The sequence below is a fragment of the Engystomops pustulosus genome, chromosome 6 (assembly GCF_040894005.1).
Source record: "Engystomops pustulosus chromosome 6, aEngPut4.maternal, whole genome shotgun sequence".
NCBI lineage: Eukaryota > Metazoa > Chordata > Amphibia > Anura > Leptodactylidae > Engystomops > Engystomops pustulosus.
The window spans coordinates 73,909,736-73,932,873 of record NC_092416.1 but is presented as its reverse complement, the minus strand read 5'-3'; the positions used below and the strand labels follow the sequence as shown (position 1 = coordinate 73,932,873).

The following is a 23,138-nucleotide window of genomic DNA, read 5'->3' as shown; positions in this document are numbered from 1 at the left end:
CCACAACAAGTTGGCCATCAATCCTGGTCTTATCTTTTGTATATAGAGGCTTTTTAATTGTATGATTTATTATTGCATAGCAGCAGTCGCACTTAGATAATGGTATCTGCTGTCTGATTTATATGCTGTATTTCTAACGCCTATTACAGCCGTTCACATACGTGGCGTCCTTCTCCCTACTGAGTTACTGTTCATTCTTCCTAAGCAGTGGGAGCTTCGTGGCACTACAGCATCACACTTCTGCTCTTAAGGTGTATACATCAGATGTGTGCTGGAGGGTTCACACTTGCACAAAATGTTATATTTTGCACGTTTCACATCAGACGCATGTGTGTAGGAAGTTACTGCAGGCCATAGTATGATGTAGTTTTCTATTTCCTTCCCATGGCGACTGCTTTTGGACATGTCAAGGTCTTTCCCCCGAATTACAGGAGTGAGAAAACTGGATTTGTGTGAAATTTGCAGCATAATCCTCTTCTCACCGAGTTCAGTTGGGACACAGCAACCCGTCTGCATTTGTTATTTATCTTTGTCTGGGTTCTTGTAGATAGCAGAGTGAGTTGTGTTTTCAACATGTGCCCATTTTTGTATGGGTTTCTCCTGGTTTACTCCAAATACTTTTGTACAAACTGAATAGCTCACTGTTTGCAGGAGGGGTATAGCAGAGGAGGAGGGGACCATCCTTTTTTGGATTGGTTCTGCCTCTTGATGGCAGCAACTGTATCCTTAGGTCTCTGTGGCTGCCAATAAACTCTGCAAGAAAATCATTTTACAGGTGAGTTTCACAAAAATCCTTTCTTTTTTTTCCTTTGCATTTAGGCAAATCCTGTCAATGTCACTTGGAGGATGATGTTGGTAAGTTTAGCATTTTTAACCCAGTTTTTTTAAATACAGGTGCAAGGGGGGAATCCAAATAACAAATGCCCTAAACAGTACTCTCCTCTCTCTGGTGCTCCAGTTCAGCATGTCATCACTGTTTTATAGTGATAAAAATCCTCCTGATTCTGGCCCTGGACAATGGGAGAGTCTTTTGGGAAGTCAATGCAAGTACAAATATCTGCAAAATTTTCACTGCTGAAAACCCTTTTCATTAATGAAATGTAGCAGTTACTTGTTGCTGGCTGCTACTGGGGGCTCATGGAGGAACCGTAGTTACGTGGGGCAGCTTCATTCCTGGACTTGGAGAGTGAGTGATAACCCAGTTGCCCTGGGCCTACAGATTTGTTTTACATCCCCTCTGAGAAGTTTTAAAGGAGGTGCCCAAACTATGTTTTTAATTTTGCCACACTTTAGATTATAGTGTACTTACTCTTTCACAGCTCCTGCTGTATACAGTACACAGATCTGCTGCAATGGGGAAAGGTGTCACACTAGAAAGCAAGGGGGAAAAAAGACAAAATAAAATACTACTGACAACCCATAGCACTAGGGGATAAAAGAATACTATAATTAAATATTGATATACAAAGAAAATGACAAAATATATCTGTTTTATTGCAGAGGACCGAGCAGCAAGCTCCCTTCTTAATAAGCTGATACGGAAGTCTCTAATTGAGTCTAGTCAGAATGTGGAGGTCCTGCAAAGGGACCCTTCTTCTCCATTGTACTCTGTGAAGTCGTTTGAAGAATTGCACTTGTAAGTGATAGATACTGAAAACTACTAGTAAAATGGATCTTTGTTACAAATAGAGAATATCTGTTAATGAATTCTTACATGCCAGGGAAAGTAATATTGCTGAATAGATGTTCAGGTTCAACTATACGACGTGGACATATTGTCTAATTGGCAGCCAATTTCAACTGTTTGGCTGCCATTCCTGCAATATGTACGGATCGCACATCCGGATTCGAGCATCAGGTCTGCTGATCTCTCTTGCTGATGCAGTCAATACCAAGCATATCCAAAAACCATTCTTATGAGATTTCTGGCTTTTGTCTTTCAAACAGTAACTTTTATAAAAGTTTACCTGGCTCCTTTCCTGCTCGTCCCCTGGGCGTGGTTATCCTTGCTCAAAGTAAGTGCCCCACCACAAACAGCTCCTTCTCCTTGATTTTCAATTTAAAAAAAACCCTCCCAAAGCTTTATTGCTCCTTACCTCCACCTACCTGCATCCTCTCGCAAACCTGTTCAATCAACTGGTAAGCACAGGGTTGCTAGGCTGTGTGAAAGCTACCCAACTCACTAAAGAGTTTGTGTGCCTGCATCCGCCTCACTGTCTACCAACCCTCCACTGGACGCATGCACAGATAGTGGAGACCGCCGGTGCTTCTCCACTCTTATCTGCTCATGTCCCCAAACTGATCGCTTGCTCGGTCCGTGAGAAATGAAGGGAGGCAGACAAAAGGAGCAATGTAGCGGTGAGAGGGGCTTTTTTATTCCAAATCGCGGAGGATGACCTGTTTGTGGAGGAGGGCACTTACTTTGAGCAAAGATGACTAAGCCCAGGGGACGAGCAGGCAGGGAGCCAGGTAAAGTTTTAAGCAAAGTTATTGTTTAAAAGAAAAAAGCCAGAAATCTGATTAAAACTGTTTTTAGATATGCCTGGTATTGACTGTGGGGACATGGGCGAACCTAAAAAGTGTTTCCTTTAAAGAAAACCTACCAAGCAAATTAACCCACCCAAAATAAATACCTTATTGAAAAGCATTGCCCTTATCCGTAAATAGTTCCTTTCCATGGCTAAATTGTTAAAAGTGAGTTTGTAAACTTGTATGCAACTCGTCTGAGGTGAATCCAATGAAATTAATGGGAACCGGTATAGAGGTAATCCCTGGGTTATGTACAAGATAAGTTCTGTGGGTTTGTTCTAAAGTTGAATTTGTATGCAAGTCGGAACTGTACATTTTATAATTGTAACCCCACACAAATTTTTTTTAGTCCCTGTGACAATCGGATTTTAAAAATGTTGGATTGTCATAAGAACCAGGATTATTGTAGACACCTTTAAATTACCCACATCCAGGGGTCGTCTGTCAATTGACTGTCCTTAAGTAGGGGACCGTCTTTATGCAGTGATTAAGTGGCCAATGATGTAATCTAAGGTCCTGTTGAAATTTCAACCCCATGTATGGAACTGATCACATGAACCTTCAAGGGAGGAGTAATAGTTAATGAAGGCATGCTGTGATTATGCGAACAGATACATACATGGGGTAGACGTTGCACATGTAACTGGATAAAGGATCTTGGATAACATCATACATTTAATTTACAAAAGTGCTTTTTTTTTTTTTTTTTTTTTTTTTTAATAAAGCACTTCACAAGTACTTGGTATGTTGTATTGCCTTTTCAATAATTTGCATTTGTGTGTGGCTGTGTTAAAAAAAAAAAAAAAAAAAAAAATATGAAGGAATATTAAAAAGTTTTTATTTGGTATTACAGATGCCACACAATTATAACTGAAAGATGTCCCATAACTTTTAATCCCATAGAATGCCTGCACTGTTAAAGGGGATCTATGCTTTGGGCTTCAACAGACCTTCCAAAATCCAAGCCACTGCTCTTCCTATGATTCTCGCTGACCCGTAAGTAGGGATGTCACTTAGTTTTTATTTTCCTGAGAGTAGCCATTGGTAAAAAAACCTCTTGGAGCAGAAAAGTGTGTTTCCCTGCCAAGTATTTATCTTGTGTGTGTCCTTACAGGGTGGCATATGTATAGCCAAGGATGTATGTGATATGTCCTCACTTCGGTGGGCTATAACATCGGCTCTGTGGCACCTAGAAACAGACTTCTTTTTTACTATGAAAGAATGAATCTACAAATGAATCTATAATTGTCTTTCAGGGAACTGGAAATATTCACGTATAAAACTTCTAATATTTCCGGTTTCCTGACACCTAGAAACACAAATTTAGATTCTTCTGAAAGAGAAGTTTTGATGTGAATTATGTAAAAACTTATGTTTTCATGGCATTTACAATGCATTTTTTGTTTAATAGTTTGTTTGTCACAGGCTGTCAACTGTTAATTAAGGCAAATGCAATCAGCAAGTTGTTTGTTTTCCAAAAATGTATGTTTTAGGGATGCCTTTGCTTTTTATTGCTGTATTTTGCCGATTATGACTTAACTAAAAATCTGCTTTTCAAGTAGAAATTTTATTTCAGTTTTAGTGATAAAATGATCGTGTGGACATATGACTTTGAGGTATCTCTGAACTCTACAAATGTTCTTCTATTACATTTAGGAGATGTGAAAGTAAATATTTTCTGTTTGGAAAACATTTTTTGCCAAGTCAAATTTTATGTATTTTTTTTACATTTTAACATTTTACACTTTTAATCAAAATTGCCTGAAGACGCCTATGTCTATAAACTCTTAATGCAATTTTAAAAACGGGGAAAGTGTCTGCTTTCAGAAAATACATGGTTTTTCGGCATTTAGCATAATTTTGCTGTAATTTTGGTTTTATTGGTAAGCGTCAAAATTGTAAAAATTGCTCTGGCCAATAACACAACAAAATTTCCAGAAATGCCTGTCAGTGAAAGGGTTAAGGGTGGTCTGCTCATAAAGAAGCTTCCATAGATTATAATGGGGTGGTCTTCTGGAGAGGTTTCACTGTATGTATCTGAATTCACGGGTTATCTGTATCCTCACATGGTGGAATTACACAATGGTAAATATCCACATCATGAAATTAAAGGTAAATCCTCGTGGTAAAATGATAATGCGTGTGTGCTTCAGCCTGAGAATTCAGCCTTGCAGGTTAGTTATTTCATGTGGACATGTAACAAATGGCTAATCAATAAGTTTATTCTCTCTCCAGACCCCAGAATTTGATTGCTCAGAGCCAGTCTGGAACAGGTAAAACTGCTGCATTTGTTCTAGCAATGCTCAGCAGGGTTGATGCCATGAAGAGATATCCACAGGTCAGTGCAGATGCATGCATATTAAATTTTCTGCATTGTTTTCATAAACTAACAGTAATATGAGAATCTGTGTAATTTTAAACAAAATGTTTTATTTACTTCTCATGCTCATCCGCTGACTTGAAGTTAGAAGAAATAACTCCTCTTCCCATTAAAACTCTTTCCCTTTTCTGTATAGTGTATCTGTCTCAGTCCTACTTTTGAATTGGCTTTACAAACAGGAGAAGTCATAGAGCAGATGGGGAAGTTCTGTGATGGCGTTGATGTAGTCTATGCGATACGAGGAAACAGACGTATGTATCATCCATTAACTTTTCTGTACGTTTTTGGCTTGGTTCACACCTGCGTGCAGTAGATTCTGCTCCCCCTTCTGTAAGGAAATGGCGGACAATTTAGCAGCAATTTAAAGTCAATTGGGAACGGAAGGAGAATGGAGACTTCAGTTCATGGCGATGGCGATTTGGGACACAAAGGCATCCACAGGTTCTTTTTGGTCCGGTGGTTTAGTGTCCACAAAAGAAAAAAAAACCCTTATGCTTGCGTATAGATTGGTGTTACGAGGCACATCTGCGTAATCTCAGGTGCTCCCTGCTCATGTACAGATCTTCGATGAACCCAGAGCTGTACACCCCAACTTCATTGTGCAAGTGGCGTTGAATGCGCAGTGAAGCCGGGATGTAGTGTGCAGAGTAATACTCAGTGAACAATAATAATAATGGAAAATCAATGGGACTGTCGGTATTCCAGGGAGGCAATAAAGAGAGATCGGGATGAGTTTGTCTGTTTGTTGAAGGTAGATGATCTCTTGGAACCATTTGGAGACTCAGGGAATCGCTGTCCTAGCAGCAATTGGCATGAAACTTACTAGGGTGTGCGTAGGGTATTGCAGGATCATGGATGGCAAACCATGCCTCAAATTATATACAATATGTATATAATATTGCCCCTATATGGATTCCAATCAAGCTGTTTCATAAACTAAACAGTATGTTTAGGGACCTTTTATGGAAGAAGGGAATTCCGCACATTAAGTTGGAAACTCTTCAGCGGTCCAAAGAAGAGGGTGGTCTTGCACTGCCTAATCCATGGCAATGCTACCTGTCCTCACACTTGCAACACATGAGATGCTGGGGTTTTTTTTGCAGCCAGATCTTGTGCAGTGAGCTCTGCAGATTTTTGTGGCAGATAACCTTTAAAAGAAGCATCAGAAAAGCGAGTGTGGGAGCTTAGCGGCGAGTGTGCATTGATCCAAAGTGTGTGCAGTGTCTTAAGTGTGACTTAGGTTTAAGGGACTTAAGTTTGAGGGGCTTTAGCAGGTAACTGCTGTATTTTGTGTTACTTTGACTGTAAATTCTTCTTTCTGTGCATATTTCTATTGTAATCCCCATTAGAATAATGGACTCCATAAGTGGCATTGCTACACGGTGTACATCCTGTGCCATGTATGCTTTCCTTGAACAGCTGTTTGAGGGGGAATACTGCTGTGTGGGATGTGTGAAAATTGCTCACCTGGAAGCCCAGATTTTGGATCTAAATGAGCAAGTTTCAAGGCTGCGGACAATTGATAATATGGAACGAAGTTAGCTGCGCCTGGAGCACAAACTCTTTGGGGAAGATGGGTGTGGGGAGGGAAGTATGGAGGTGGAGAGTGAGGGGGCAGCTAGTTGGGTAACATGTAGAAGGCGGGGTAGAGGGAAGAGTTGTAGGGAGTCTAGTCCTGAACTGGTGCACCCCAATAAGTTTGCCAGGCTGGCGGGTGAGGGGGATATCAGCTCTGGGGTAGCAATGCTGCAGAAAGACGTGGCCGCTAGCAACCAGGGGAATGTCTGCTCCAGTAAGAAGGGTAATGGGAGCACAGGCAAGGTCAGACAGGTGCTGGTAGTGGGAGATTCTATTATTAGGGGAACACACAGGGCAATCTGTCACAAAGACCGTGCATACCGAACAGTGTGTTGTTTGCCGGGTGCTCGGGTTCGGCATGTTGCAGATCGGGTTGACAGATTACTGGGAGGGGCTGGTGAGGAACCAGCAGTCATGGTCCACATTGGCACTAATGACAAAGTAAGAGGTAGGTGGAAGGTCATTAAAAATGATTTCAGAGATTTAGGCCATAAGCTCAGGGCAAGGACCTCAAAGGTAATTTTCTCCGAAATACTGCCTGTACCACGTGCCACACCAGAAAGGCAGCGGGAGATCAAGGAGGTAAATAAGTGGCTCAAAAGTTGGTGTAGGAAGGAGGGTTTTGGGTTCATGGAGAACTGGACTGACTTTTCTGTTGGCTACATGCTCTACAGTAGGGATGGGCTGCACCTCAATGGGGAGGGGGCTGCTGTTTTAGGGGAAAAAATGGCTAGAAGGTTGGAGGAGTGTTTTAAACTAGAGACCTGGGGGGAGGGCAACTACACTTGTGCAGGTCAAATAGACAGTGTACATAGAGAGCTGGGAAGAGTCATAGTCCATGGGGGAGGAATGGGGGCTGGAATGAGAATCGGGCAATAAGGACAAAAGGAATATGGACAGGGAAAACCATATAAAGTGTATGTACACAAATGCCAGAAGCCTCACAAACAAAATGGAGGAACTGGAACTCTTGATGTTGGAGCGGAAATATGATATAGCGGGTATCAGCGAGACATGGCTGGACAGTAGCTATGACTGGGCTGTTGCTATAGATGGTTATAGTCTTTTTAGAAAGGATCGTATAAATAAAAAAGGGGGAGGGGTTTGTTTATATGTGAATTCTTGCCTCAAGCCCGTCCTGCGAGATGACATCAGTAACGCAAATGCAAATGTGGAGTCCCTATGGGTGGAGATAAGAGGAGGGAAAAAGAATAATAAAATATTACTAGGGGTTTGTTATAAGGCTCCAAATATAATGGAGGCAGCAGAGGAAATGCTGATAAGTGAAATGGATGCGGCTTCAAAGCATGGTGAAGTACTTATCATGGGAGACTTCAATTACCCAGATATTGACTGGGGGGCAGAAACCTGCAGGTCCTTCAAAGGTAGCAGGTTCTTGTCATCAACAAAAGACAATTACCTGTCGCAACTAGTCCTGGAGCCAACAAGAGGGGGGGTACTGCTGGACCTTATCCTTACCAACAGACCTGATAGGATATCAAAACTACAGGTTGGGAACCTGGGGAATAGTGATCATAATATCATTGATTTTGTATTACGCTTTACTAAGAGCGTTAGTGAAGGGGCAACCAACACTCTAAACTTCAGGAGGGCAAATTTCAGCAACTAAGGGAAGACCTTAAAGGCATAGACTGGGATAATGTTCTCAAAGACAAAAGCCCCCCCCCCAAAAATGGGACTTTTTCTCATATATTCTGAAAAAGTCCTGTGAGAAACACATACCTTATGGGAAAAAGCATAAAAGGAACAAGAAAAAGCCTATGTGGCTAACTAGTCTTGTAAGGAAAGCAATAAGCGAGAAAGATAAAGCGTTTAAGGTGCTAAAACGTGAAGGTAGCGAGGAGGCATTACAGGATTATAGAGAGAAAAATAAATCCTGTAAAAAAGCAGATAAAGGCCGCACAAATAGAGACTGAGAGAAATATTGCCAGGGAGAGCAAAAATAATCCCAAATTATTTTTCAAGTATATAAATGATAAGAAACTAAAAACGGAGAGTGTGGGTCCCCTTAGAAATAACATGGGGGTAATGGCGGAAGGAGATGAGGAAAGGGCCAATCTACTGAATGTCGCCTTCTCAACTGTCTTTACCCAGGAAAATCCCCTGGTGGAAGACACAATGAGGAATAATGTTAATTCTTTTTATAATGTCAACAGTTTAACCCAAGAAGAGGTACGGCGCCGCCTCGCAACCACTAAGATAGATAAATCACCTGGGCCAGATGGCATACACCCCCGGGTTCTGCATGAATTATGTACGGTGATAGACAAACCGTTATTTTTAATATTTGAAGATTCACTGAGGACTGATTATGTTCCACAGGACTGGCGCATAGCAAATGTGGTACCAATATACAAAAAAGGATCAAATAGCGATCCTGGAAACTACAGACCCGTGAGTCTAACTGCTGTGGTGGGGAAAATATTTGAGGGGTTTATCAGAGATGCTATCCTGGAGCATCTCACTGTGCACAACCTTATAACCCAACGTCAGCATGGGTTTATGAGAGATCGGTCCTGTCAGACTAATCTGATTGGTTTCTACGAGGAGGTAAGTTCAAGACTGGATCTGGGGGACGCTGTGGATGTTGTATATCTGGACTTCTCAAAGGCATTTGACACCGTGCCACATAAAAGGTTGGTATATAAAATGAGACTGCTGGGAATAGGAGAAAATCTGTGTATTTGGGTAAGTAATTGGCTTAGTGATAGAAAACAGAGGGTCGTCATTAATGGCACATTCTCAGATTGGGTTGATGTTACCAGTGGAGTGCCACAGGGGTCAGTATTGGGGCCACTTTTTTTTAATATTTTTATTAATGACCTTGTAGTGGGTTTACACAGTCAAGTTTCAATATTTGCAGATGACACTAAGCTGTGTAAAGTAATAAAACCTGAGGTCGATAGTTTAGCATTACAGAGGGATTTGTGGAAGCTTGAGGAGTGGGCAGAGAAATGGTTGATGAGGTTTAATGTAGATAAATGTAAAGTTATGCACTTGGGCCATGGAAACAAAAAGTATAATTATGTTCTAAACGGTCAATTACTTAGTAAAACTGGAGCTGAAAAGGACTTGGGGGTATTGGTGGATGGTAAACTTAATTTTAGTGACCAGAGCCAGGCGGCTGCTGCTAAAGCAAATAAAATTATGGGATGTATCAAGAGAGGAATAGATTCTCATGATAAAGACATAGTTTTGCCCTTATACAAATCCCTGGTCAGACCACACATGGAATATTGTGTACAGTTTTGGGCACCAGTGTATAAAAAGGATATAGTAGAGCTGGAACGGGTGCAGAGGAGAGCAACCAGGATTATTAGGGGAATGGGGGAACTAGAATACACTGACAGATTAAAAAATTTGGGATTATTCAGTTTAGAAAAAAGAGGACTGAGGGGAGACCTCATTACAATGTACAAATACCTGAACGGACAGTACAAGGATCTCTCCAAAGATCTTTTTATACCTGGGCCTGTGACCAGGACAAGGGGGCATCCTCTACGCTTAGAGGAGAGGCGATTCTACCATCACCATAGACAAAGGTTCTTTACTGTAAGAGCAGTGAGACTATGGAACTCTCTGCCGCAGGAGGTTGTTATGGCGGACTCTATGTACATGTTCAAGAGAGGCCTGGATGCCTTTCTGGAGAGCAAAAATATCACGGGTTATGGGGATAAAACATTTATTTAATTCTTAAAGGTTGGACTTGCGTCTCCTTCCAGCCTTATATACTATGATACTATGACCCCTCTACTGGTACACCACCAAATGCTCTCTAGTAACACTGAGAGTAATGGATAAATTGTCGTGTAAGGCAAGTGCTAGTAATGAAGGGCTATACATCTCACACTCCTATTTGGCCTAACATTTTATATCCCGAGTTGAATAAGGTGCCCAAATTCCACACTGGACATCTACTGTTATTACTAACCTGCAACGTATTTTGGAGGAAGGATCTATAAAACAGTTTAACCAATTGCGGGAGGAGTTCTCAGTACCTCACTCATTCTAACAGTATTTACAACTTTGTCATGCAATATAGTCTCAGAATTGGGGTAGACTGATTGAGAAAGCTTGGGAGCGTGATTCTGTAAATTAAAAAAAAAAAAAAAAAAAAAGACTTTTATTGTGAGGAGAGTAACCGGTAGTCCCACCATATGTGAAGGAGAACCCCAAGGTTGTCCACATCTTCAGCATACATCTGGTTAAAGAGCAGTGGGATAGGATTCTGTAGTCGGTCTATTGTGCTTTACAAGACACAGTGAAGCGATGATACAACTGAAAGGAACCTGAGTGAAGTTGGCCCCCCCACCTTGTTCAAATCAAACAAAATTGGTGTCAAACGTTTGTGCTACGTTTGTGCTGGTTTGTGCAGCAGAAATTTTCGTTTGTGCCGCTATCGTTTTTAAGATTTTAATGACAGTTTCCAGAGGTCATCAGAGGTCAACCAGCCCCCCCACATTGCCCAAATCAAACAAAACTGGAGCTGAACAATTCTGCTACGTTTGTGCTGGTTTGTGCTGCGCAAATTTTTGTTTGTGCTGCTTTTGTTTTGAATATATGAACAAAAAATTAAAGTTCAAAAGTTCAAGCAGCCCCCCCACATTAACCGAATCAAACAAAACGGGTGTCAAACATTAGTGCTACGTTTGTGCTGGTTTGTGCAGCAAAAATTTTCGTTTGTGCCGCTATCATTTTTAATATATTCATACTTTTTTACAGAGGTCATCAGAGTTCATTTCTTCCAAAGTATAATGTGTTTGCTAGCTCCCCCTGGTGATCAAACCAGGGAAGTGTCACTAGGTTTGTTTTTTACCAGTTCATCCTAAGCACCTCAAACACCTGAACATACCTTAAAAATTATAGCAGCACAAACAAAAATTTTCGCAGCACAAACGTAGCACTAACATTTGACACCCATTTTGTTTGATACGGTTAATGTGGGGGGGCTGCTTGACCTTTTGAACTTTAAATTTTTGTTCATACATTCAAAACAAAAGCAGCACAAACAAAAATGTGCACAGCACAAACGTAGCAGAATTGTTCGGCACCAGTTTTGTTTGATTTGGGCAATGTGGGGGGGCTGGTTGACCTCTGATGACCTCTGGAAACTTTCATTAAAATCTCGAAAACTATGGCGGCACAAACAAAAATTTCTGCTGCACAAACCAGCACAAACGTAGCACAAACGTTTGACACCAATTTTGTTTGATTTGAACAAGGTGGGGGGGCCAACTTCACTCAGGTCTGAAAGGACTTTTCCTGAACCTCTGCGGATGGGGTCTAAGTAAGGTCATTCTTCTGTTTATGCTTGAAGGCTACAACATCACTCTTCCATGCATCTAGCAGAAAGTTTCTATTCTTATTTTCCATTACACTCTTCTAAAATAGATTGTGTAACTGAAATCCCTGATGTTGGTGTGAACCGAGTCTTATATGTGTACTGATATTTCACATTATCAGTCCTTTAACCCTTTCAGGACCTGGCCCTTTTTTGTTTTTTCATTTTCATTTTTTACTCCCCATGATCAAAAATCCATAACTTTTTTATTTTTCCATGTACAGAGCTGTGTGACGGCTTATTTTCTGCGTAACAAATTGCACTTCATAGTGATGGTATTGAATATTCCATGCCGTGTACTAGGAAGCGGGAAAAAAATTCCAAATGCAGTGAAATTGGTAAAAAAACGCATTTGTGCCGCCTTCTTGTGGGCTTGGATCTTACGGATTTCACTGTGCGCCCCAAATGACATGTCTACTTTATTCTTTGGGTCGGTACGATTACGGGGATACCAAATTTGTATAGGTTTTATAATGTTTTCATACATTTACAAAAATTAAAACCTCCTGTACAAAAATTTTTTTGGGGATTTTGCCATCTTCTGGCGCTAATAACTTTTTTATACTTTGGTGTACTGAGCTGTGGGTGGTGTCGTTTTTTGCGGATTTTGATGACGTTTACAATGTTATCAATTTTAGGACTGTACGACCTTGTGATCACTTTTTATAGAATTTTTTAATTTTTTTAAATGACAAAAAAAGTGCCATTTTCGAATTTGGACGCGATTTTCCGTTACGGGATTAAACGCAGTGAAAAACCGTTATCATATTTTGATAGATCGGGCATTTTCGGACGCGGCGATACCTAATGTGTTTATGATTTTTACTGTTTATTTATATTTATATCAGTTCTAGGGAAAGGGGGGTGATTTGAGTTTTTAGGGTTTTTTATTATAATTTTTTTTTTTTTAACTTTTTTTTATTTTTAGTACTTTTCAGACTCCCTAGGGTACTTTAACCCTAGGGGGTCTGCACGATCCTATCATATACTGCCATACTACAGTATGGCAGTATATGGGGATTTTACTCCTCATACATTACAATGTGCTGATAGCACATTGTAATGCATGGGTTAACCAGAAGTAGCCTCGGGTCTTCGCGAGACCCGAGGTTACCATGGCGACGGATCGCCGCTCCCCGATGACGTCACGGGGAGCGGCGATCCTCGAAAAGATGGCGGCGCCCACGCGCCGCCATGCTTTTGAAGCCGCCGGCAGCATTGCCGGCGGCGATCGAGGTGAAAACACCCGCGATCGGTGCTAGCACCGATCGCGGGTGTTACCGGTAAGCCTTTGCTGCAATATGCAGCAAAGACTTACCGGCTATGGAGAGGGCTCAGCGCGTGAGCCCTCTCCATGCACCCGCGGCCGACCCGTGACGTGCTATTACGTCACGGGTCGTGAAAGGGTTAACACATTAACTTTTGTTTGTTTTGGCTTGTATTTCTGATTATTTAGTGAATTAAAATAATTGTGCATTAAAATTTCAATCTGATCAGATATTTTTATGATTTACCTTAAGGGGAATCTACCATCAAAATCAATTGTGATAAACCAGGGGCACTTATAGATCCAGGCACTGTGACTATTGTAATCTTGTATTTGTTATCCATGGCCTTCTTCCTTTTAAAATAAACTTTTAATATTATACAAATGAGTTGGAAGGGCTCTGAGGGCATTATCAAAGCCCCTCATAGCTGCAACTTCACAAGCTGTTACACTGTGCAGTAGCATCCTCCCAACACTGTAAGATTATGTCAGGCAGCGAGACAAAGAGAGTGTGTGGTTTAATAGCATAATTATAAAAAGTGATTTTAGATCACCACAGTCCCAGTGCCTGGTTTAGCATGATGGATTTTGATGGAAGATACTGATCTGAATGTCAGTGATCACTTTTACTTTACACTTTAGAAGTTATATGTGGCATTTCAGATGCCCAGCTACAGTTCTTATAAATGTTTTTCTTGTTCAGCTTCCAAAGGTAGCAGAATAGAGGCTCAAATCATTGTGGGTACCCCAGGAACTGTAATGGATTGGTGTTTCAAGCTCAAGCTTATTGATGTTGAGAATATCAAGGTGTTTGTCCTGGATGAAGCGGACGTCATGATTGGCTTGCAGGGTCATTCTGACCATAGTGTTCGAGTTAAGAGGTGAGTCTACATGAAGGAAGCTTCTTCCTGTAACTTGTCAGCCTGTAAAATCTGGTCTCTGTTGGATAGCATTAGCAGTTCATAGCAGCTCAGATTGGTACAGGAAACCAACACACAAACTATGTTACACAAACAAGTCTTTAGAACCTCCTTTTTTTCTGTTAAAACTCTTTCAGGTGCTTTAAGAGTGTATTGCATCACTTCCACCAACTCCAATTTTTTGCTTGCTTAAAAGATGCTGCTCCACTAATTCTGGAATAGATTTTTATTTGGGCTAAGTCTTCTGCACCCATCATGTTACATAGGCTCTCTCCTATTAGGGTGGTAGTCCCAGACTTCCCACGTGAAGGTAGAGAATCTATCTGGCATAATCTATGCCAAATTAACAGCAGCCTAAGGACTGCTGGCTGCTACAGAAACCGTCAGTGTTGACAAAAGGTTCTTTAAGAGTGTACAAAGAAAATGCTACTATCTGTAGTTAAAAAAGGAACTCCATTTTATCATTTTTTTTTTCCTTCTGAACACTGTCTTAAACCCTTTTTCCTAATGCAACTACGTATGTGCAGAATCTGACTGCTATTGAGTTACTGACTTGTTGTGTCATCTCTGCAGGGCAATGCCATCGCACTGTCAAATGCTTTTGTTCTCTGCCACTTTTGAAGAGACAGTCTGGTGTTTTGCAGAGAGGATTGTTCCTGATCCAAATATTATAAAACTAAAGAAGGAAGAGCTAACATTGACAAATATTCGCCAATTTTATGATTTTTGTGAAAACAAAGAAGCTAAATACAAGGCCTTATCCAACATGTATGGGACAATCACAATTGCACAGGCAATAATCTTCTGTCAGGTAACGTCGCAGATTATTCCATCATCAACATTCCTTAAAGTATAAAAAAAAGCTTTTCTCCAAATTACAGAAGTCCAAGGCTCAGATGATAATTGTAGACTTATTAATACAGCTGATGGTTAAGAAGCTGATTTAAGAGTTAAATAACTCTTTAGTGGCCCCTAATTTTATCAACAGAAACTGTGAAAACTTATTGACTCGGGTATAAGCCAAGGGTGGGAAATGCGTTGGCATAGCCTTTTTTAGTATATATAGCCAGCCAGCCCCCTTTAGTATATATAGCCAGCCCCCTTTAGTATAAATAGCCAGCCAGTCCGCCCCTTTTAGTATAAATAGCCAGCCCGCCCACCCCTTTTAGTATAAATAGCCAGCCCGCCCCTTTTAGTATAAATAGCCAGCCAGCCAGCCCGACCCTTTTAGTATAAATAGCCAGCCAGCCAGCCTGACCCTTTTAGTATAAATAGCCAGCCAGCCTGACCCTTTTAGTATAAATAGCCAGCCAGCCTGACCCTTTTAGTATAAATAGCCAGCCTGACCCTTTTAGTATAAATAGCCAGCCAGCCAGCCTGACCCTTTTAGTATAAATAGCCAGCCAGCCCCCAGTTTGTCCAGCACTTTAAAAAAAAAACCTTACATACTGACCTTCGAGTGGTCCCGATGCTTGGTGCGGCTCCTCTTCTGTCTTCTCTTCGATGCTCCGGTCCCTGGACATGCACTCTGCCGGCCGGCGCACACTAAGATGTGGCCGCTGATGGTGTCATAATATGCACAGCCGGCAGAGCGCATGGCTGTGTCTGCCGGCTGTTACAAAAGACAGAAGAGGAGCATGGTGGAGAAGAAAGAGGAGGAGCCACGCCGAGGATCAGGGGCGGCGGAAGCGGAGTATGTAAGTTTTTTTTTTTTTTTTTAACTTGTGTATAAGCCGAGGTTTTTCAGCACATTTTTTTTTTGTGCATAAAAACTTTGCTTATACATGAGTATAAGTATATTGTTAATATCATTGGGGACAGAGCATTATGGGCATTGCCTCTCGGTATAGAGCAAGTATGTAACAAGTCATCTAGCTCTCACCTCAAGATTCTTGTTGTCTGCCACTAAAGCTTTTCTGTTAGGTCCTGCGGTTGCTCTGCACTTATGGCCATTCTTATGTCTGACTTTTTTTTACACCTTAGGGTCATCCTCACACTCTACCTTACTGCTTCCCTGCACTCTGGAACCCCTAGAACTGTTACTTTTCTAGTCGTCCCCATGGTGGTCAGTCCTCCAACCATTGTGTTGTGTCCCCTAATGATTACAAAATAAAAGTTAATTAAGGTACAAAAATCCAGATTTCTCCTGTTAAATAGACTCGTAGAACGGCCAACTGGTTGTCCCAAGAAATGACCAGTGATGGGCATGTAGTGGCCCTGCTGAGTGGAGAACTGACTGTGACTGAGCGAGCCGATATAATCCAGAGATTTCGAGATGGCAAGGAGAAAGTACTTATCACCACTAATGTCTGTGCTCGAGGCAAGTCCGTTATTTTTCTCATATATGATTTCTCATATACAATATTGGATAAGCAGGGTGTGTTTTTCTTTAGCTCTGCTGGAAGATAAACTCAAGGTTTCAAGGAACTATAAGTGTATTATTTCTTTAATGTCATTTATACATATTCGGTAGAAGGACCCATCTGTGGACAGCTGGGGTTTCTTGCACCCTGTAGGAGGTCACTCAAGTCTCAAGGTTTTTTTAAGCCAGAAATTATAAGCATCGCAATTTACAAAATACATATCAATAACACAAGTAAGATGTTCCCCTAAAACTGATATATATTTCAATGCAAATAACCCAGCAATTGAAAGACATACTGTACAACATAACAAGTTACTATCAACATTTTTGGATAATGTTAATCCTACAATGTAATATTTTTGTGTATTTTTCTGATTGCAACATTTGGTGGGCAACAAAGTAATTTCTAACTGAGAATAGTTTCCCCAACAAACTAGATATTGTAGAAGAGAGATTATTTGAGGAAATGTTAACTCCTGTAAACATAATAGAAAATAGGGTTCCCTCTCATGTATGCTCACTGATAAGCAAAAAAGAATGAATTACATGAAAATAAGTTAATGTTACCCTTTCCCTGGATCAGTGACAGATGCAGAGGCTATGTTTGTTGTCTGAAAACTGTAAGCTCCCTCCTCCCTGCTACCTGTAACATAGAGTCTTGATAAGATGGCCATAACTTCTGATCATTGGCACCTAACACTCAATTCAGATGTCATTTGAAAGAGGTGCTACAGAATCAATGTTACTAAAATTTAAGTAGAAGTGGGCGCTATATTTGGAGTTCTCCCTTCTGGCTGTAACAAATATTTGATAGCTCTGGTTCTGTTTCACCTGAAAACAATCCTGGTGCAATATTTAAGGGATTGTAATGTTGGTTGGTGCCATAATCATGGCTGTTAGTTGTGAGGACAGATGAGATCTATCCCTGGCAGTGGGTAGTTATTTCCACAACAAGTTGAAGAACTCAGAAAATGCTGAGATATTTCATCTCTGAAGCTGCAGGATTGGGCTCTCTGTTTTGGCTGCATAACATGTAATACGTTTAAGGTTCACCATCAGCTATTCCAAGAATTAGTAGGACTTTTTTTTTTCACGGAGAAGAGGTGTATTGTTTTCCCAACAGGGTATATTTTATTTTTGTATTTTTCCCTTTTTAGGAATTGATGTAGAACAAGTATCAATTGTAGTCAACTTTGACCTACCTATGACAACAGAAGGCCTAACAGACTATGAGACGTACCTGCATCGAATTGGCCGTACGGGCAGGTTTGGTAAGAAAGGTGTGGCCATCAATCTTGTGGAGAAATGTTTCATGCACATGCTGCGGGACCTGGAAGAGCATTTTGGTAAGCAGTCTTCCTGGTAGATGTGCGTTGCTTTTGAATGCAAGTGGTCAGCTTTACCCTTCATGTTTGTTCGAGTGGCGTTTAATAAAGATTTCCCCTTACCCACTTCCGGTGGACTGAGAGCAATGAAGCTTGGCACAGTTATCAGTCCTTCTCTAAATAGGTACCACCCAGCACTTCTCCCATATTTTTAAGCAACTGTAAACGCCTCCCTTGTAGAAGTCGACTGGTTGCTCCAAAAGCCTTGTTGTGGCTTTGGAAATTAACTCATCCTCTGGAAAATGCTTGCCCTTCAAAAAAAAAAAAAAACTTCTTCACTGTTGTAAAGAAGAGAAGGTCCGATGGTGCGAGGTCGGTTTAATAAGGTTTAATTTCAAAGTCACAGGAGTATGCTTCCATTTGGACAACATATGAGATGTGAACTGGTGCATTGTCTTGCAGAAGGCAGACAACTTTGGTGAGCATGCTATGTCTCTTGGTTTTGATGGAATCCTGCAATTTAATCCATTGTACCTTTTTGCTAGGAAATCCATTTAATACTACTCTATGCTGGTCCTAAAATACTGTGAGCATGACCTTGTCTGGGGATGGTTAGCCACGTGGCGCCTTTGGAAGGGGCGAGTCATGATTCTTTAGTTTCAGGATCATAGTGATGGCCCCAGCTTTCATCCTGTGTGAATAGTCCTGGTTTACATGGAACATCGGCAATAGAGCATTTGACGCGTTTCGGCTTCTAGAAACGTGTGAGCAGGTGAAGATGGTCTTGGAGGATTTTTTTTCTAAGTTTGACATTTTGGGCTGGATGATGAATAGTTACATGCTGACTTTTTAAAATGGTCACCTCCACTGGCTGGATGGTGTGTTCACCAGTGGGGGCACCCAGGATTTGGAGCTCTTTGCACTGAAGTCCGACCACATTTGAACTGTTATTAGCTAAATCATATCTTTTTCATCTCAATGATCGTCTCCTTTTGGTGTGCTGCCTTTCAGACTGCTCTGTATTCCAGAGGTCCATTATTAACAAATGGCCATGATATCACACACCAATAGTCCACAAATAAGATTTTAATATAGGCCTTTATGTATAAGAATATAACTACTATTGCCCTGCTCCTATATATGGAAATATAACTATTATGACGCTGATCGTAGAATGTTAATTCCCAGAAATTAGTAAAAATAAAGTCTGTGGGCAAGTTAAAGTCTGCATGAAATCCACAAGCAAGGTTTGTGTATTTTGCAGAAAGCGCTAAACATAACACAAGTCCACAAAAGTATTAATGAAATATGAATATATAAATCATGCGTTTTTTTATGCATGACATTCTGTAACGTTTGCAAATGCACAAAGAGCACCCTTATGGTTGAGAATATATAACTACATATATAACATCGGTGGGTATGACTTGAACCCGCACCTATTTCACACCATTGTAAAGGGCATCATAATGTAGGAGATCGGGTAGTTTTACCTCTGTAGTAAGAATCAGATCATGGTGCCTTTTTCTGTACACGTTCTCTGTCCATGTCTCCCAGCCTGATGACTATTTGCGGTTTTTCTTTTTTAGGTACAAAGATCTTGAGGCTGGATACTGGAGACATAGATGAAATGGAAAGACTATGTGACTGAGGGAGGTTCTTCCCCTAATTAACCTGGTGGTGTAAAAAAAAAAAAAAAAAAAAATTTAAAATTGTATCTTCACTGTGTGGGGGTGGTTTTCAGCACTAGAGTTTACATGTGTGTTTTTATTTTCTTGCACTTTTTTTTATATTTGATTCAAAAAATATATATATATATATAATATATATATATATATATATATATATATATATATATATATATATATATATATTTTCTCTTTCTTTGTATATGTCACTTTTGTATAACAAGCTAAAGTTTTCCACAGAGAGGTTATCTCCAATAATATGGACACACGGCTGTGGCCTTAGTCTTGGGTCATATGCTTCATCACTACTACTAATGGAATACAAACGTGGTTGTTTTTTTTCTATTGTTTTACTTTTGTAATTTGAAATACACATGGAATTTCATCATTGTTGTATGCTACCAGTTCTTTTCAAGCTGTTTTTGGTGAAGAATACTTCTCAGATTTGCCAATCTTTCAGTGTGTAGTCTGTGATGCAAATACTCTCTAGCGGCAGAGGGTCCCCCACAGTATTAGTGAGCAATAGCCAGAGCACTAGAGGAGGTCCCCGTGATAGAAACGTATCCTTGGGTTTTATTTAGTTTTAGGTTGTATTGGTCCTTTTGAATACTTGCTTGTTCTCCTTTTTATGTTAAATGGATGTTCTGTACAGTTATTAAATGGAAATCTGTTATTAGTTTCCTGGAAAGAAAGTTTATTTGTGATTTAATATTTTATTAAACAAATCTGATAATTACTGAGTTTATAATGGATATGTCTTAAAACATGAAAAGTAACAGTGAGCAAAGCTCTGGCTGGAAAAGCCCCATGGCAGCTATAGTGTTTAGAACCTGTGCATATGGCAGACCATGCGTTCAACCTTCATAATAACTTATGTCTATTTAGTACCTACTCCTGTTGGCGTAAAAACTAGCCACTACAAAATATTTGCAATTATGGAGCATATGAACAAGGTGCACATTGTTTGGATCGAAAAAGGACTACACATGCTCTATATTTCATGCACCAAGCGCCACAGTCTGCAACCAGTCTAAATTGCATTTAAGTTCAGCTTTTTGACACATCAACTGCATTGTGTGAATGTGCCTTTAAAGGGACACTGTCACCAGCTTTTACCACACTAAATAAGCAGCCCCCTCAGATAGGGTATGACACGTGCCTTCTAGAATTTCTTTATTTATGTGAAATCTTACTCATTTACTTATTTAAACCAGAGGTCATATAGCACTTAAAAACTATCAAACTAGCAAATTAGAACTTCTGTTAATTATAGCTACCAGTGAAAAGAAGACAAGTATAGTACTAGAAACATACTTTTCATGTCCTAATAAGGATTAGAATCTTATCAGGCTTGTAAATGTGAGCTACAGAACCAGAAGCACACATTTCAGCTGAAGAACTGGGTCTTTATCTTCAGCTTGCGCTTCCAACTTTCCAATGTCTTTAACCGCCTACAGTGGGTAGAAGTATGTAGTCAGCCATCAAGTGTGCAAGTTCTCCCACTTAAACAGATGAGAGAGGCCTGTAACCAACGACATAGGTAGAACCTAATCTATCAGAGACAAAATGAGAAAACAAATCCAGAAAATCACATTGTCCGTCTGATTTTTAAAAAGTTTGCAAATGATGATGGAAATAATTATTTGGTCAATAACAAAAGTTCATCTCAATACTTTGCCAACATAGGATAAATAACAATGACAGGTTTTCTTCACAGGGTTGGCAAACATTGTTGCTGGTATGTTGGTCCATTCCTCCCTGCAGATCTCCTCTAGAGCAGTGATGTTTTGGGGCGGTTGCTGGGCAACAGACTTTCAATTCCATCCAAAGGTTTTCTATGGGGTTAAGAGCTAGGCCACTCCAGGACCTTGAAATGCTTCTTACAAAGCCACTTCTTTGTTTCCCTGGCGATCATTGTCATGCTGAAAGACCCAGCCACGTTTCATCTTCATTGCCCTTGCTGATAGAGAGGTTTGCACTCAAAATCCCACAATATGTGGCCACAATCATTCTTTCATGTACACAGATCAGTCGTCCTGGTTCCTTTGCAGAGAAATACCCCCCTCCTCCCAAGCTTCACAGTAGGTATGGTGTTCTTTGGATGCAACTCGGCTGACCATATGATATTCTCCAAGCCCCGATATGTAGTGGCTTAAGCAGGGGGACATGTCTGGCACTGCGTGATCTGAATCCCTGGTGGCTTACACACTGCAGCTTTACAAGGCTATTTGCAATAGGATGACATATCTACAAGCAATGCCATCTGTGGAGTAACATACAGCACACATATTAGATATTTCTTTGATCATATCATACATCTGAATGCGGTTTGCTCATGTGACTTTTCTCTAGAATATGGTAGTGACTCAACAGTGAGTGAACACAAGTATTTGATTTGAGTATGGGGAGTCCCATCCACATGCACTCTCAGCCAATGCTTATGCATTCTTTCTAGAGAAGGCAAATTTGTTTAAACCTTTGTGAAAATAAAGTCAAGGCCCCAAAGTGGCCAGTGGACTTTTATCAATTGTACTTTGTCAGATTTACAGTAGTAATGGGGGAAGTACTAGCTGCAGCTCAAATGAACTCAACTGCACATACTTGAAATTTTAGAGACTCCATCTTGAATCTTTTGTACTTGATGTGTTTGTTCAGGTTCCTATCATTTTGTAAAATTATTGGGTACAATTGGCAGACTGAATTTCTGCCCACATAAGGTTACGAAGTTGCTGTGATGGTAGTTTTGTCACTACAAGGGAATTCAATTTGATTTTGTATTCATTTTTCACCACTCATTTTATAGATTAATTCCAGTGGGAGGAGAAAAGAGACAGACCATCTTCCCCCAATTCTGGCGTTGTTGCTTTTTAAAGGGTTTGGTCGGGGGTGGAACATTTGCCTCTTTCCCCTTTCAGGTAACTCCACAGTCCATGTTTTACCTTTCCCTCGGTAGGATGTAAATCTATCGCTGGAGTCATAAAAGAACAATATTTTTTTCCTGAAGTTTGGTGATGACATCTAGTTCTGGTCCAATGAGTAATCCTCCTGAAAAGGGTATGCACATAATTTTGAGCTTCAGTTCCCTGAGCATTGTTTCAGCCATAGAGATCTGCATGCCACATAAAGACAAGGCGCCTTCTTTTTGTCTATATGCTAAACACAATAGGAAACAAAGGAGAAGGGGTAAGGTACGAGTGGTAATGATAACGCTATCTCTGAGAAAGGCAGCAACAACCTATGTAGCTCAAAAAGATCAGTCTAATAGCTGGCACTTGTGTACACACCTCACATCAGAAATTATAGGGAGACCTCAGACAGATGTTAACTGGATTTTTAACTTACCGCTCCATGTTCCTGACCACTGAGGCACCCCACCATCGCTAGCTGTAGGAGTACGTCATTTCCAGTGCCATGCACCGAAACCAGAAGTTGTTATCCTGGGCCTGTGGAATGCAAGTGTGGTCTGCCATCGGGAGCCGTTTGACTGAGGAGCTGCGGGCAGACACCATAGCCCCCTCTGACTGCCGGTCAGGAAGGGAATATGGATCAAGGCTTGGAGAGGGGAGCACTTGGCACCAGGTACCACACCTCTATGGTGTCGTCCCCCCCAACCATGGAGGCTGGAGACAGAGATCCTCTTTCCCCTTTTTGTTTAGGGACAGGGAGAACACTGGAGAGGGATGCAGGGGACAGACATTTAAATTCTTCTTCTGGTCTCAGAGGT

At 40.7% G+C, this 23,138-nt stretch overlaps 1 protein-coding gene across 3 annotated transcripts in view; it reads left to right on the top strand.

Moving 5' to 3' along the window:
* The window catches only part of DDX25 (DEAD-box helicase 25), a 31,834-nt gene extending 11,684 nt beyond the window's left edge, over positions 1-20,150 (top strand). For 2 of the 3 annotated variants that reach the window (XM_072156568.1, XM_072156569.1), the window contains 9 exons: positions 1,501-1,636; positions 3,433-3,525; positions 4,765-4,867; positions 5,046-5,160; positions 13,820-13,997; positions 14,610-14,847; positions 16,194-16,356; positions 17,559-17,747; positions 19,316-20,150. In XM_072156568.1, the coding sequence (XP_072012669.1) occupies positions 1,501-1,636; positions 3,433-3,525; positions 4,765-4,867; positions 5,046-5,160; positions 13,820-13,997; positions 14,610-14,847; positions 16,194-16,356; positions 17,559-17,747; positions 19,316-19,377 (1,277 nt within the window). In that variant the 3' untranslated portion in view covers positions 19,378-20,150. Of the gene's footprint in view, positions 1-819; positions 856-1,500; positions 1,637-3,432; positions 3,526-4,764; positions 4,868-5,045; positions 5,161-13,819; positions 13,998-14,609; positions 14,848-16,193; positions 16,357-17,558; positions 17,748-19,315 lie in introns of all 3 variants that reach the window. The other variant, XM_072156567.1, reaches the window with a different exon arrangement.
* The last annotated feature ends 2,988 nt before the right edge of the window (positions 20,151-23,138 follow it).